This window comes from Cetorhinus maximus, chromosome 11 (genome assembly GCF_964194155.1).
Source record: "Cetorhinus maximus chromosome 11, sCetMax3.hap1.1, whole genome shotgun sequence".
NCBI lineage: Eukaryota > Metazoa > Chordata > Chondrichthyes > Lamniformes > Cetorhinidae > Cetorhinus > Cetorhinus maximus.
Genome location: NC_135889.1, coordinates 24119085 through 24136454, shown reverse-complemented (window position 1 = coordinate 24136454; position 17370 = coordinate 24119085). Strand labels below are relative to the sequence as shown.

The window sequence follows — 17370 nt, the reverse complement described above, 5'->3', positions numbered from 1 at the left end:
AGGGAACCCGAGTTAACAGTGACCATAATACAACGGAATCCAATATTAGGTTTGAGGGGGAGACAGGTGAGAAAATCAGAAAATGGCAAACATACTAAAACATCTACTTTGTATCAGTCTTCACAGTAGATGAAGAAAAAGTACCAGATATATGAGGCAAATTAGAAATAATTCAAGAAGGAGAATTAACTAGATTCAAAAGAAGTAAAATTATGGTGATGGAGCAGCATTAGTTTATGTTGTTAAATGGAGACACCCATACAGGACCAAGGATATTAGAAAAAAATAGGTCAAAAAGTTGTTGATATGCTGGTTATGATCTTCCAAATTCTCTTGAGTCAGGAACTGTCTCCTTAGAAATTCATTTATTTTGGCAGAAAGGATAAAAAAGCTTATTATCTAAATGATGAGTGATTGCAGAGCTCTGAGATTCAGAGGGATCTGGCAGTCTAAGTGCATGAATCACAAAAGGTTAGTATGCAGGTACAGCAGGTCATCAGGAAAGTTAATAGAATGTTATCATTTATTGTGAGGGGAATTGATTACAAAAGTAGGGAGGTTATGCTTCAGTTATACAGGGCACTGATGAGACTACATCTGGAGTATTGTGTACAGTACAGGTCTCCTTATTTAAAGAAAGGTGTAAAAGCATTAGCAGTTCAGAGAAGGTTTACTAGACTAATAACAGGAATGGGCGGTTGTCTTATGAGGTTAGGCTTGCATCCACTGGAATTTAGAAGAGTAAGAGGTGACTTAATTGAAACCTTGAAGATCTTGAGGGGTCTTGACAGGGTGGATGTGGAGAGGATGTTTCCTCTTGTGGGAGAATCTAGAACTAGGATTCACTGTTTAAAAATAAGGGGTTGCTCATTTAAACAGAGATGAGGAGAACCCTCTCTCATGGGGTTGAGTGTCTTTGGAACTCTCTTCCTCAAAAGGCAGCTGAAGCAAAGTCTTTGAATATTTTTAAGACCGCGCTAGATAGATTCTTGATTAACAAGGGGTGAGAGGTTATTGGGGGTAGGCAGAAATGTGGGGTTGAGCTTACATTCAGATCAGCCATAATCTTATTGAATGGCAGAGCAGGCTTGAGGGGCTGAGTGGCCTACTCCTGCTCCTCATTCGTATGTTCATACGTTCATAAAATTCCCAATGACATTCCACGATTTAAAAATTGTAAGAGATAAACTAGGAAATTATAGGCCTATTAATCCAATAATAGTTACAGGTAAGTTACTAGAATTTTTTGTTAGGGACAAAGTGACTGGGCACTTGGAAAACAGAAACTGAACAGAGTGTCAGTCTGGATTTGTAAATGTCTAATGAATCTAGTTCAATCTTATGAGCGGGTAACTAACGTGGTAGATAAGGCAGTGCCTATGGATGTTATTTATATAGACTTCTAGAAGGCATTTGGCAAAGTTCGACATGAAGAGAATGTTAACAAAAATGAGAGCACACGGGATTGGGGGCAATTGACATGGTAGGAAATTAATTTGAAGGGAGGAGAGGCAGAGATTAGGCATAATGGGCATTTACTTCAATTGACAGAATGTGGCCAATGGTGTCTTCAGGGTTCTGTATTGGGGCCACAGCTTTACACTATCTATAAATGACATGGCTGCAGGAATAGAATCATAGAATGGTTGCAGCACAGGAGGCAGCCATTTGGACCATCATGCCAGCCCTCTGCAAAAGCATTTCACCTAGTCCCACTCCCCCACTCTTTCCCTGCAGCCCTGCAAATTATTTCTCTTCAGATAATTATCCAATTTCCTTCTGAAAACCATTTGGAATCTGCCTTCACCACGCTATTAGAGAGCTGCTTTCTGATGATACTGAGTTAGAGGGCACAGTAAATAGTGTTGATGGGAGCATAATGCTACAAAGGGGCATTGATAGCTTATATATTATAGACTTGGGGCAGAATATTGAGCTCAACGAGCAGGTGCACGCCTGACCCTGCCGAGCATAAAATGACGCACAATGATGTCGGGAGAGTGTCCCAATGTAATCGCACAGTCCTGTGATATTTCATTCGGCCTGCCGACAATTAAAAAGCCTATTAAGGCCGTTAAAAAGGTAATTAAATTCAAATTTACGCTGCCTGTCCAACCTTACGATTGGCAGGCAGGCGAAAACGCCAAGCAGCCTTTGCATTTTTTTAGGAAACCTCGTTCACGGGAGGGATAAGGTTTCCAAAAGCAGATCAAAATAAAATAAAAATATTACACTTGAATTAAAAACATGTCCCTGCTCATGTGAGAGTCACATGAGGGGACATGTTTTATGACATTTTGTATTCTTTAATTACCTTTTTATTTCTTTAGTTTTTTTAAACAGCACTTCATCTCCCTGAGGCACGGAGATTGAAGCGCTCTTTTGCACGCATACGCGAAGTTCGCGTTAGGCCCGCTTGCCCTCCTCTCTCTGCCTGCACACTCGCGTTCCACACTGGGCAGGCCTTAATTGGCAGTGTGGTGCCAATCGCGGGCAGTGGTCGGCTTCCCGAACGACCCCGCCCACCCCCACCAAGGACAAAATTCTGCCGTTAGACAAGTTGGTGGAATGGGCAGATAGGTGGCAGATGAAGTTCAACGTGGAGAAATGTGAGGTGATACATTTTAGTAGGGAGAACATGGAGAGACAATATAAAGCAAAGGGTACAACACTAAAGGGGATGCAGGAGCAGAGGGACCTGGGTGTATATGTGCATAAGTCATTGAAGGTGGCAGGACGGGTTGAGAGAGCAGTAAATAAAGCACACAGTATCCTAGGCTTTATTAATAGGGGCATAGAGTATAAGAGCAAGGAGATTACATTCAATGAATATATAGGACACTATATATAGTGTCCAATGTATAGGACACTAGTTTGGCCTCACTTGGAGCATTGCGTCTTGTTCTGGGTGCCGCACTTTAGGAAGGAAGTGAAGGCATTGGACAGAGTGTAGAAGAGGTTTACGAGAGTCATTCCTGGGATGAGGAACTTCAGTTGTGAAGATAGATTAGAGAAGTTAGGGCTGTTTTCCTTGGAGAATAGAAGATTGAGAGGAGATCTGATAGAGGTATGCAAAATCATGTGCGGTCTGGACAGAGTAAATAGGGAGAACTGTTCCCGCTTGTGAAAGGGTTGACAGTGAGGGGGCACAGATTTAAGTGAGTGACAAAAGAAGCAAAAGTGATACAAGGAAAAACTTTTCCACAGTGAGTGGTTAAGAACTGGAATGCATTGCCTGAGAGTGTGGCAGAACCAGGTTCAATTGAGGCATTCAAAATTGCTATTTGAAAGGGAAGAACGTGCAGGGTTACCAGGAGAAGGCAGGAGAATGGCACTGGGTGAAATGCTCAATTGGAGAGTTGGTGCAGACATGATGGGCTGAATGGCCTCCTTCTGCACTAGAACAATTCTGAGATTCTGAAAATTGTGGCAGATGTGGTTCAATATAACAAAGTGAGAGATCATTTAGTTTAGACCTCAAGAAGGTAGAGCAGGGTATTTTCTAAATGGCAAGAATGCAGGAACTGTGGATGAGCAGAGAGATTTATTGTCCAAGTACAGAAATTACTAAAAGCTAGTGGATTGGTACAACAAAATATTTAAAAAGTTGATGGAATGTTGGCTATTATCTCAAAAGGGCTGGGATACAAAGGATGGAAATTATGTTATGGCAAAAGAGAGCTCTGTTTGGACCCTATCTGCAGCATTCTGTTCTGGGCATTGCACCCCAGAAAAAACTATGTTGACCTTGCAGGGAGTGCAGCACAAATTCACCAGAATGATACCAGGCCTAAAAATGGTTAAGTTAAGAGGGCAGGTTGCAAAAACTAAGCTTATATTCACCAGAAGATTAAGGGGTGATCTAATTGAGATGTTTTGTTAGGTTAAAGGGTTTGATGGAGGAAATAGAAACTATTTCTTCTGGTAGGAGAGTCCAGAACAATGGGACATAAGCTTAAAATTAGAGCTAAGCTACAATAAAGGGTAGTGGAAACCTGGAACCGTTTCCCCATAAATGCTGTTGAGATTGTGAGGGGTTAATTAAAGATTTCAAAATTGAGATTGTTATAGATCTTGGTTGGGGAAGAGCACCAAGGGTCACGGAAGCAAGGTGGATAGATGGAGTTAAGGTGCAGATCAGACATGATCTAAATGTACTGTAGGCTTGAGGGGATGAAGTGCCTATTCCAGTTCCTAAGAGAGACTGCAAACTTATTAGCAAATCTATAAATACTTGTATTTCCACAATGCTAATATTGATAGCTCTGATGTTAAGAGAACGGTCATTTGGAAGCTACCAAGTACTGCTTTACTGCAATGTGAACATTTTCCCTTAGGGAAATCTTGCAAAACCTAAAGGCAACCCATGATGTGCCATAATTACAGTAGGAGATGTTGGTTCCATCAGAGCAAGGCTGTCCCATCTGAGCCACATTCAGCCTGAAAGTTCCAACAATCAAAGCCTGGGAAACTCATGCCTATTTCTACCTTTAGTTCACACTCACTGGTTTTTACTGTTTGAATTTTTGTAATAACAGAAAATGCTGGAAATACTGTCAGACCTGTTGAGCATTTCCAGCATTTTCTGTTTTAAGCTCAGATTTCCAGCATCCGCAATTTTTTAAGCCTGGGAGTTTGGAAAAGGCTGTTCTTAATGCTGTAGATGAGTGGATAAATCTTTTTTTTATTCATTCATGGGGTGTGGGCTTCGCTGGCTAGACCAGCAATTATTGCCCATTCCTAGTTGCCCTTGAGAAGGTGGTGGTGAGCTGCCTTCTTGAACTGCTGCAGTCCATGTGGTGTAGGTACATCCACAGTGCTGTTACTCAGGGAGTTCCAGGATTTTGACCCAGCTCAAGGAACGGCAGTATATTTCCAAGCTAGGATGGTGAGTGACTTGGAGGGGAACTTCCAGGTGGTGGTGTTCCCATTTATCTGCTGTCCTTGTCCTCCTAGGTGGTAGTGGTTGTGGGTTTGGAAGGTGCTGTCTAAGGAGCCTTGGTGAATTCCTGCAGTGCATCTTGTAGATGGTACACACTGCTGCTACTGTGCGTCAGTGGTGGAGGGAGTGAATGTTTGTGGATGTGGTGCCAATCAAGCAGACTGCTTTGTCCTGGACGGTGTCCAGCTTCTCGAGTGTTGTGGGAGCTGCACTCATTCAGGCAAGTGGGGAGTATTCCATCACACTCCTGGCTTGTGCTTTGTAGATGGTGGATAGGCTTCGAGGAGTCAGGAGGTGAGTTACTCGTCACAGGATTCCTAGCCTCTGTCCTGCTCTTGTAGTCACAGTATTAAAATGGCTAGTCCAGTTCAGTTTCTGGTCAATGGTAACCTCCAGGATGTTGGTAGTGGGGCATTCATTGATGGCAATGCCGTTGAACATCAAGGGACAATGGTTGGATTCTCTCTTGCTGGAGATGGTCATTGCCTGACACTTGTGTGGCGCGAATGTTACTTGCCACTTGTCAGCCCAAGCCTGGATATTGTCCAGGTCTTGCTGCATTTGGACATGAACTACTGAACATTGTGCAATCATCAGTGAACATCCCCACTTCTGACCTTATGATGGAAGGAAGGTCATTGATGAAGCAGCTGAAGATGGTTGGGCCTAGGACACTACCCTGAGGAACTCCTGCAGTGATGTCCTGGAGCTGAGATGACTGACCTCCAACAACCACAACCATCTTCCTTTGTGCTAGGTATGACTCCAACCAATGGAGAGTTTTCCCCGATTCCCATTGACTCCAGTTTTGCTAGGGCTCCTGGATACCACTCTTGGTCAAATGCAGTCTTGATGTCGAGGGCAGTCACTCTCACCTCACCTCGGAAGTTCAGCTCTTTTGTCCATGTTTGAACCAAGGCTGTAATGAGGCCAGGAGCTGAGCGTCCCTGGCGGAACCCAAACTGGGTATCAGTGGGCAGGTTATTGCTAAGCAAGTGTCGCTTGATAGCACTGTGGATGACCCCTTCCATTACTTCACTGATGATGGAGAGTAGACTGATGGGGTGGTAATTGGCTGGGTTGGATTTGTCCTGCTTTCTGTGTACAGGACATACCTGGGTAATTTTCCACATAGCCAGGTAGATGCCAGTATTGTAGCCGTACTGGAACAGCTTGGCTAGGGATGTGGCAAGTTCTGGAGCATAAGTCTTCAGTACTATTGCCGGAATATTGTCAGGGCACATAGTTTTTGCAGTATCCAGTGCCTTCAGCTGTTTCTTGATATCACGTGGAATGATTCGAATTGGCTGAAGGCTGGCATCTGTGATGCTGGGGACCTCCGGAGGAGGCCAAGGTGGATCAACTTGGCACATCTGGCTGAAGATTGTTGCGAATGCTTCCGCCTTATCTTTTGTACCGCTGTGCTGGGGCTCCACCATCATTGAGGATGGGGATATTTGTGGAGCCTCCTCCCGCAGTGAGTTGTTTAATTGTGCACCACCATTCATGACTGGACGTGGTAGGACTGCAGAGCTTAGATCTGATCAGTTGGTTGTGGGATCGCTTAGCGCTGTCTATCACTTGCTGCTTATGCTGTTTGGAAAGCAAGTAGTCCTGTTTTATAGCTTCACCGGGTTTACACTTCATTTTTGGGTATACCTAGTGCTGCTCTTGGCCCTCCTGCACTCTTCATTGAACCAGGATTGATATCCTAGCTTGATGGTAATGGAGGAGTGGGGGATATGCCGGGCCATGAGGTTATAGATTGTGTTCTGCTGCCCAGTCTCGAGTTGCTAGATCTGCTCAAAATCTATCCCATTTAGATAGCACTGTAGTGCCACACAACAGGATGGAGGGTATCCTCAATGTGCAGGTGGGACTTCGTCTCCACAATGACTGTCGATACTGTCATGGACAGATGCATCTGTGGCAGGCAGGCTGGTGAGGATGAGGTCAAGTATGTGTTTCCCTCACCAGTCTAGCAGCTATGTCAGTAGTGGCTAACAAGCCACTCTTGGTGATGGACATTGAAGTCCCCCACCAAGAGTACATTCTGTGTCCCCCCACCCTCCAATGCTGGACAACATCGGGGAGCACAGATTCATCGGCTGAGGGAGGGCAATAGGTGGTAATCAGCAGGGGGTTTCACCTGATGTCATGAGACTTCACAGGGTCCGGAGTCGATGTTAAGGACTCACAGGGCAACTCCCTCCCAGCTGTATACCATGTGCCTCCACCTCTGCTGGGTCTGTGACCATCACCAGGGTCATTGTCGGTGCCTAGGTTGATGCCAGGTGGTCCATCCATTTTTTGGATTTTTGTAGCGGTTTGTTATAACTGAGTGGCATTTAAGAGTCAACCACATTGCTGTCTGGAGTCGCATGTAGGACGACAGATTTCCTTCCCTTTAGGGCATTAGTGGACCAGATGGGTTTTTACAACAATCGACAATTGGATTTTTAATTCCAGTTTTTATATTGAATTCAAATTCTAACAACTGCTGTGGTGGGATTTGAACCCAGGTCCCCAGAGCTTTACTCTGGGTCTCTGGATTACTCATCCAACGACAATACCACTACATCATCACCTCCCCTCAAATCGTGTATTAGAATAGATATATAAGCAGCTTGAGGTATGTGCAAACTATTAGGAGCAACAATTTTGTCGTTAGTTATTGATTTCAAGGCTCTATGCTATGCACTTAAATAGCTCATAAAGATTAGCTTAAGACCACTCATGCTCCACAAGGATAAAAGAATAAAAAATCTTCAGAAAATAAGAAAGCATAAACAAAACAGGCCATCAAGCCATTGCCCATTAAATGTTTTCGCATGGGATGTGGGCATGTCTGGCAAGGCCAGCATTTGTTGCCCATTTCTAGCTGCCCTTGGACTGAGTGGCATGCTAGGCCATTTCAGAGACCAGTTCAGAGTCAACCACATTGCTGTGGGTCTGGAACAGGTAAGGAAGGCAGAATTCTTTCCTTGAAGGGTAATAGTGAACCAGGTGGGCTTTTATGACAATCGATTTTAGCTGTCATGATAGTATCCTTTGAAGCACAGAATTAAATCACATACACAGTTGGAGATGAACTAAATGACATGCAAAACATTAAGAAACCCTGTCACTAGACAGAAAGTCACTCACCTGAGGCCAATCCCCATTTGGCAGTTGCTTATCCATTAGGAGTTTAATCCCTCTCTCGATTGCCCGTGTACCAGGGTACCTGCACAGAATTGCAGAACAGAGAAACAGAACGGAGGAAGATCAATGTCAAAATGTGATTTTCCCTGAGCTGAGCCAGAAAGATGCACCATGCACACAATAGATTACATTCAAGTGCCACCTTGCAGAGACAGTTTATACAGCAACTCTTACTTCTCAAGAATTTTGGTAATTTACTATGAAAACCACCATATCATTGTATTGTGCCACAAAGAAGTACTTGGAGCACTAATTATAATAAATTTATGAAGCTAAAGAGAATAATGAAGCAAATAAATGCAATTTCATTATGTATTAATATTGACTGTTTGGCTTTTAATATGTGTAGCAGAAGTTTGCAAGAGTGCTTTGAAATTTGGCTTCAATTAATGGTAGGACAACCTCTCTCCAGACTGAAGGGCATTGGGCAATCACAAAATAGTTCCATTGCTCGGCATTCCTGTCTTCCAGCAAATCCTTCAAAAATTGTCGCCATTACAAAACTCCAATATATAACAGTGCTCAACACAGGCCAAAATGATCACTGACATGTCATTAGAGTAGTTCTAAATATGTTGTATTTCAGGCGTTAACTTCTGATTGAGAGATCAAAGGGAGATGGTTGTTCCATAGTTCAAAGTAGTGATGATATTGGGGGGTATTAATTACTCAAATACTGATTGGGATAATGTTAGAGTGGAGGGCAAGGAAGGGGAGTAATTTCTGAAATGTGATCAGGATATTCTCCTCGAGGAAGGAGGCATTGCTGGATCTGGCACTGGGGAATGAGGTGGGCCAAGTGGGTTAAGTGTCTGTGGGGAAACAATTAGGTCAGAATAATCATCATATCATAAAATTTAGATTAGTAATGGAGAAAGAGCAAGGAACAATCTAAAGCAGAGCTTCTAAAGTGGAAAAAGGCTAACTTCAAATGGGATGAAAGGCGATCTAGCTAGGGTAAAAATGGAATCAAAGACAGGAAAAACTGTATTGGAGCAATTTGCCATGCTTAAGGAGATGTTTCAGGTACAGGCTAGGTACATTCTGACAAGGGGGAAAGGTAGGGGAACCAAAACCAGAGCTCCTTGGATGATGAGGCACTTAGAGAATGTGTTGAAACAAAAAAAAAAGAGGATGTATGATACATGTCAGGTGATTTACATAGAAACATAGAAAATAGGAGCAGGAGTAAGCCATTCGGCCCTTTGAGCCTGCTCCACCATTCATCATGATCATGGCTGATGATCCAACTCAATAGCCTGCTCCTGCTTTCTCCCCATATCCTTTTGCCCCAAGAGCTGTATCTAACTCCTTCTTGAAAACATACAATGTTTTGGCTTCAACTACTTTCTGTGGTAGCAAATTCCACAGGTTCACCACTCTCTGGGTGAAGAAATTTCTCCTCATTTCAGTCCTAAATGGTCCACCCCGTATCCTCAGACTGTGACCCCTGGTTCTGGACTCCCCGACCATCGGGAACATCCTTCCTGCATCTACCTTATCTAGTCCAGTCAGAATTTTATAGGTTTCTATGAGATCCCCCCTCATTCTTCTGAACTCCAGCGAATATAATCCTAACTGACTCAATCTCTCCTCATATGTCAGTGCTGCCATCCCAGGAATCAGTCTGGTAAACCTTCGCTGCACTCCCTCTATAGCAAGAACATCCATCCTCAGATAAGGAGACCAAAACTGCACACAATATTCCAAGTGTGGTCTTACCAAGGCCCTGTATAACTGCAGCAAGAAATCCCTGATCCTGTACTTGAATCCTCTGGCTATGAAGGCCAAAATACCATTTGCCTTCTTTACCACCTTCTGCACCTGCATGCTTACCGTCAGTGACTGGTGTACGAGAACACCCAGGTCTCGTTGCACATTCCCCTCTCTCAATTTATAGCCATTCAGATAATAATCTGCCTTCCTGTTTTTGCTACCAAAGTGGATAACCTCACATTTATCCACATTATATTGCATCTGCCATGCATTTGCCCACTCACTCAGCTTGTCCAAATCACACTTAAGCATCTCTGCATCCTCCTCACAGCTCACCCTCCCACCCAGTTTTGTGTCATCTGTAAATTTGGAGATATTACATTTAGTTCCCTCATCTAAATCATTAATATATATTGTGAATAGCTGCATTCTCAGCACCAATTCCTGTGGTACCCCACTAGTCACTGCCTGCCATTCGGAAAAAGACCCATTTATTCCTACTTTTTGTTTCCTGTCTGTCAACAAGTTTTCTATCCATCTCAATACACCACCCCCAAACCCATGCGCTTTAATTTTACACACTAATCTCTTATGTGGGACTTTGTCGAAAGCCTTCTGAAAGTCCAAATAAACCACATCCACTGGCTCCCCCCTCATCACCTCTACTAGTTACATCCTCAAAAAATTCCAGTGGATTTGTCAAGCACGATTTCCCTTTTGTAAATCCATGCTGACTCTGTCCGATTCTGCCACTGTTTTCAAAAGTGTTCAGCTATTAAATCTTTTATAATGGACTCTAGAATTTTCCCCACAACCAATGTCAGGCTGACTGGTCTATAATTCAGTTTTCTCTCTACTTCCCTTTTTAAATAGTGGGGTTACATTAGCTACTCTCCAATCTGTAGGAACTGTTCCAGAGTCTATAGAATCTCGGAAGATGACCACCAATGAATCATCTATTTTTAGGGCCACTTACTTAAGTATTCTGGGATGTAGATTATCAGGCCCTGGGGATTTATCGGCCTTCAATCCCAACAATTTCCCCACTAATGCTGATTTCTTTCAGTTCCTCCCTCTCACCTGTGTTCCCCAACATTTTTGGTATGTTATTAGTGTCCTCCTTTGTGAAGACAGAACCAAAGTATGTATTTAGTTGGTCAGCCATTTCTTGGTTCTCCATTATAAATTCCCATGTTTCTGGCTGTAAGGGACCTACATTTGTCTCCATCAATCTTTTTCTCTTCACATACCTATAGAAACTTTACAGTCAGTTTTTATGTTCCCCGCAAGCGTACTCTTGTACTCTTCTTAATTTTCCCCTTCTTAATCAATCCCTTGGTTCTCCTTTGCTGAATTCTAAACTGCTCCCAATCCTCAGGTCTATTTTTTTTTTAGCCAATTTGTATGCCTCTTCCTTGGATCTAATACTATCTCTAATTTCCCTTGTAAGCCATGTTTTAGACACCTTTCCTGTTATACTTTTGTGGGAGACAGGAATAAACAATTGTTGCAGTTCACCCATGCACTCTTTGAATGTTTACCATTGCCTATCCACTGTCTTCCCTTTCAGTAATGTTTCCCAATCCATCATAGCCAATTCGCACCTCATACCATCATAGTTTCCTTTGTTAAGATTCAGGACCCTAGTCTCAGAATCAACTATGTCACTCTCCATCTTGATGAAGAATTCTATCATATTATGGTCGTTTATCCCCAAGGGACCTCGCACAACTAGATTGCCAAATATTCCTTTCTCATTACACAATACCCAGTCCAGGATGGCCTGTTCTCTAGTTGGTTCCTCAACGTATTGGTCCAGAAAACTATCCCGTATGCACTCCAGGAATTCCTCCTCTAAGGTATTGTTACTAATTTGATTTGCGCAATCTATATGCAGATTAAAGTCACCCATAATTACAGATGTTCCTTTATTGCATGCATCTCTAATTTCCTGTTTAATGCCATTCCCAACATCACCACTACAGTTTGGGGGTCTATATACAACCCCCACTAACGTTTTATGCCCCTTAGTGTTTCTCAGCTCTCTCCATACAGATTCCACATCATCGGAGCTAATATCTTTCCTCACTATTGCATTAATTTCCTCTTTAACAAGCAATACAACTCCACCACTTTTTCCTTTTTGTCTGTCCTTCCTAAATAGTGAGTACCCCTGGATGTTCAGTTCCCATCCCTGGTCATCCTGCAGCCATGTCTCTGTAATCCCGACTATATCATACCTGCTTACATCCAGTTGCGTGGTTAATTCATCCACTTTATTGCGAATGCTCCTCGCGTTAAGGCACAAAGCCTTAAAGCTTGTCTTTTTATCATTACTTGTCCGATTCCCACTATTTTTCACTGAGGTCCTGTTTGATTCTTGCCCTTGATTTCTCTGCCTATCACTTTTCTTGTTCCCCTTTCTGTTTTTTGTTCTTGTCCTTGATTCCACCTCCTCTGACTCCTTGCATAGGTTCCCATCCCTCTGCCATTTTAGTTTAAACCCTCCCCAGCCACTCTAGCAAATGTTCCCCCTAGGACATCAGTCCCGGTCCTGCCCAGGTGTAACCCATTCAGTTTGTACTGGTCCCACCTCCCCCAGAACTGGTTCCAATGTCCCAGGAATATGAAACCCTCCCCCTCATGCCATCTCTTCAGCTACGTATTCGTCCAATATATCCTGCTATTCCTACTCTGACTAGCACGTGGCACTGGTAGTAATCCTGAGGATCACTACCTTTGAGGTCCTACTTTTCAACTTACTTCCTAACTCCCTATATTCTGCTTTTAGGGCTTCATCCCTTTTTATACCTATGTCATTTGTACCAATGTGTACCACAACCACTGGCTGTTCACCCTCCCCCTTCAGAATGTCCTGTAGCTGCTCTGAGACATCCTTGATCCTAGCACCAGGGAGGCAACATACCATCCTGGAGTCTTGTTTGCGGCCACAGAAACGCCTATCTATTCCCCTTACAATTGAACCCCCTATAACTATTGCATTCCCACACTTTTTACTCCTCCCCTGGGCAGCAGAGCCAATCATGGTGCAACGAATTGGGCTGCTGCTGCTTTCCCCTGAGAGGCCATTCCCCTCAACAGTATCCAAAGCGGTATATCTGTTTTGCAGAGGAATAGCCACAGGAGATTCCTGCACTGCCTGCCTAGTGGTCACCCATTCCCTTCCTGCCTGTGGACTCTTAGCCTGCGGTGTGACCACCTCTCCATACGTGCTATCCACGATACTCTCCGCCTCACGGATGTTCCACAGTGTCCCCAGCCGTCGCTCCAGCTCCGAAACCCGGGCTTCCAGGAGCTGCAGCTGGAGACACTTCCCGCACAGTTGCTGGCCCTGGGTACTGGAAATATTCCCGGCTTCCCACATAGAGCAGGAGGAGCACACCGTGGCTTTGAGCTCTCCTACCATGACTTACCCCTTTAAATTAAATTAAACCTTTTGGAAGATACTTAATATCAAATAATATCGATTACTCTAGGGCCCTTCTTCCCTGCTCCTCGTTGTTACAGAATATAGCCCTTACAGACGACAAACCACAAAATAAGACCTTCAAGTGACAACAAGGACAATAAGTTGAGGGGGGGAAAGGGAAGAGGAAAATAAGACTGGGAAGAGAGAATGGAGAACAGAATGGCAGTCAACATAAAAGGGAATCCAAAATTCTTCAACCTGCATAAAAGTAGTAGGTGGGTAGCAAGAGGCGGGATCGGTTGTATTAGGGACAAAGAAGGAAATATGTGTTCAGAGTGTAGCGTAAGGCTAGATTATGTACTGAGTACTGGTGTTTATTAAGGAAGAGGATGCTGACGAAATATCAGTAGAATTGAAGTTGCTGGATTCAATAGATCAGGTGAAAATTGATAAGTAGGATGTACTGGAAAGTCTGGCTATGCTTAGAGTGGATAAAATCATCTTGTCTGATACCTCAGCCACTTGAGATGCAAGTTAATTGAGAGTGGGAATAGCAGAAGAGCTTCCCATAATCTTCCCTAGATGTGGGAGAGGTACCAGAGGATTGGACAGTGGCAAATGTGACACCCATGTTCACAAATGGGTGTCAGGACGTTCCTAGCAATTACAGGCTGGACAATTTTAACATCAGTGGTGGGTAAGATTTTAGAAAAAATAATCAGGGAAAAAAATCAACAGGCACTTGGAGATATTTGAGTTAATTAAGGAGAGCAAACATGGATTTGTGAAAGGTAGATCATGTTTGACTAATCTAATTGAATTTTCTGATGAAGTTGTTAATGAAAGTTGATAAAGGGAATTTTAAGAAAGTATTTGACAAAGTACCACAAAAAAGGCTGGTTAACAAAATTGAGGCTCGTGGAATGGATGGCCGGTGTCCTATCTGACAAAAAATTGGCTTAAGGAATGAAAATAGTGAATTGTGGTAGATAGCTGCTTTTCAGACTGGAGGACGATATAGTGTTCCCCAAGGATCAGTGCTTGGACCACTGTGCTTTTTTGACATATATAAATTACTTGGATATTGTAATATGGAGTGAGATATCAAAACTTGCTGATGATATCAAACTTGGAGATGTGGCAACAGCGAGGGTTATATAAATTGCTTGCAACAGGACATAGCTAGCAGAATGGGCAGATAAGTGGCAGTTAGAATTCAATATTGAGAAGTAATGCATTTGGCAGAAGGGAGAGGCAATATGGACTAAATAGCACAGTTCTAAAGAGTGTGCTTGAACAGAGGGGCCTGAGGTGCATGTACACAGAGGTCTGAATGTGGCAGGCCAGAATGGAAGAGTGGTTAACAAAGCATATGGAATCTTGGGCTTCATAAAAAGAGGTATTGGAGATTGAGTACAAAAGCAAGGAAGTTACGCTGAAAATTCATCAAGATCTATTTGGCCACTAGAGTATTGTGTCCAATTCTGGTCACCACACTTTAGGAAGGATGCGAGAATCTTGGAGAGGGTGCAGAGGAGATTTACCAGAATGGTCCCAGAGATATGGGATTTAGCTACAATTTTCGGCTGGAGAAGCTGGGCTTGTGAGGAAGGGATACGGGGGTTGTGAGGAAGAACATCTTTCATGTAGTGAGTGGAAGTGAACCTGGCATTCACAGCCCAAGAGTGTGATGGTGATGATCAATGATTTCGAACAGAAATTGGATGGGCAATTGAAGGAAATAAACTGCCTCACCTGGCGGCCATCAATCCCAATACTGCCCAACATGTATTGTGAACTTGGGACTTTGCACTCTGCGCATATTTCCTTTGCTCGCACGATTCAAAATCCTCACCCCAGCCTCCATCCTCCATCTGCTTCGACAGCAGGAATTCACAGGCTCGGGTCACCGCTCTGCATGCAGCACTAGGCAAGAAACAAAACTTTGAATTTAGAATTCAAGGCTGGAAGAGGGAAAATCACACAGGATGTCTAACAATATTAATTAATATGTTAAAATCCCAGATATAACTAACGATAATATCATGCATTGTCAATTAAACTATTTTTGTTAGACATTTTGTTAGACAAGGGAGCGACACTATAATCTCAATTGCTGCTTGTCACAATATGTCTTCTCCATCATCAGGAGCCAGACATGTACATGGCAGGTATATGGAGTTAGATTACAGGATCTCAATGAATGGCAGAATGGGCTCGAGGAGCTACATGGCTTACTTCTGTTCCTTTGTTCAGAAAATAAATGTTACACAGTTTCATTTAGAGTTCTGAGGCATAATACTGCAATATCTCTAACACTGGTATGATAGTGGGATCGACTTTATGTAGTCTGCATTTTCCTCGCGTAAACTTCCCTCGGCAATGATAGTGCCAGTGCCAGCAACAAGGATCTTTTCATAAGTAATTTAAGATTTTTTTTCTACTACTGCTGTAAATAGTGCTTTTGCAGGGTTTCAGAAACACAACAACCCATTCTCTACCCTCAATTTTCTCCATATGATTCTTGTGCTGTACTGCAAATTACATAGGGCATACAGGAGAGAAACAGGTTATTTGGCCCAACTAGTTCATGCTGGGATTAATTAATTTTTAAAAATGTTTAAAAAATAGATGGTAGTGCTGGAATTTTGAGAGTGAGTGTTGAGATTGTGCTGGTACTCAGGCACTGTAAACAATATAAAATGGGGCCAGAGTGTAACCCAAGAGATGCTAAGAGTTTATCATGCATTCCCAGTGTATTATGTCTGGTCAAGAAGAGCTTTGTTCCCCAGCCATAGCAGGACAAATTCCCCGGAATCCTCAGATGGGTGCAGGATGCCTCTCTTCAGCTTGAGACTGTATCATCCTGCATTTGGCTGCAGTAGCTTGCAAAGCCAAGCAACCTCTTCTCTCTGCTGACCCCACAAAACCCCCGCTGTCTGTCTGTGATATTCATTGATTTGTAGGTAAGTCTGTAACCTGATCACAAAAATGGCTTCCTCTGCCCTCTTCCCCATGGCAACATGAAACACATTTAATGTTGTATCTAGGTAGAAATGCTAATTAGCTATTCTTGACCCCAGCTTCCTTTCATCTTCGAAGTAAATGGACAATTACAGCACAACTGTTTACAACCCGATACTATCAATACCTTGCTAGGGCTTTGGGAAACTCAAGAGTATTGCTGAAAAAAGAGACGTGTTTTTGAAGTTTTTATCTTGCACCCATCAGGACAGATGCAAGAATGCCAAATTTCAAAAGGGAACAACAATTTATACTGCATGAGAAAAGGCATTCTGATTGGTTGGCAAGTCGGCTCTGATTGGTCAAGACATTGCCATGGCGAATGCACCACGGAGCTATCGTCCCCATGCTTTTGTTCATTCAAAAAAGGTGAACGTCTGGACATCATCCCTTTGTTTGCAGAGGACATGTCCCTGCATATGAACATATATAGCTTCTAGCAAGCCGAAGTGAGCTACATTGCAAGCCCAACTGATAATCTTAATTTGGTTGATAGTATAATTCTTAGCACACTCAGGATTGTTCAGCAAATGCTGCTCAATCATGGAATCACATCTAACCTTAGGCATTATGTTCTAATTTTTGCAAGCACGGTTTGGTTGAGTACGGTCAGTATTCTGTCAATTGCGAATAGCCAATTGGTATGGGGGACAGTGGATCCCTGATGAGTGCAAGATGAAAAGCTTCAACAGCATATATTCAAGTTTGAGACTGTCTCAACTCAGAGCCTGCTGTTATTGTCTCCAAATGTAAATATCTTGGAACTTCTTCTCAGTGAAACAATCAATGACCTTCCTTCCATCATAAGGTCAGAAGTGGGCATGTTCGCTGATGATTGCGCAATGTTCAGCACCATGCACGACTCCTCAGATACAAGCAGTCCATGTCCAAATGCACCAAGACTTAGACAATATCTAACCTTGGGCTGACAAGTGGCAAGTAACATTCGCACCACACAAGTGCTGGGCAATGATCATCTCCAACAAGAGACAATCTAACCATTGCTGAACCCCCCACTATCAACCTCCTGGGGGGGGTTACCACTGACCAGCAA

At 43.2% G+C, this 17370-nt stretch overlaps 1 protein-coding gene across 2 annotated transcripts in view; it reads right to left on the bottom strand.

Moving 5' to 3' along the window:
- Positions 1-17370, bottom strand: part of lss (lanosterol synthase (2,3-oxidosqualene-lanosterol cyclase)) — a 144137-nt gene that overhangs the window by 1127 nt on the left and 125640 nt on the right. Inside the window, exons 20-21 of one of the 2 annotated variants that reach the window (XM_078551676.1) lie at positions 15048-15218; positions 8090-8168 (exon numbers count right to left, since the gene is read on the bottom strand). In XM_078551676.1, the coding sequence (XP_078407802.1) occupies positions 8090-8168; positions 15048-15218 (250 nt within the window). The remainder of the gene's footprint in view (positions 1-8089; positions 8169-15047; positions 15219-17370) is intronic. The other variant, XM_078551677.1, reaches the window with a different exon arrangement.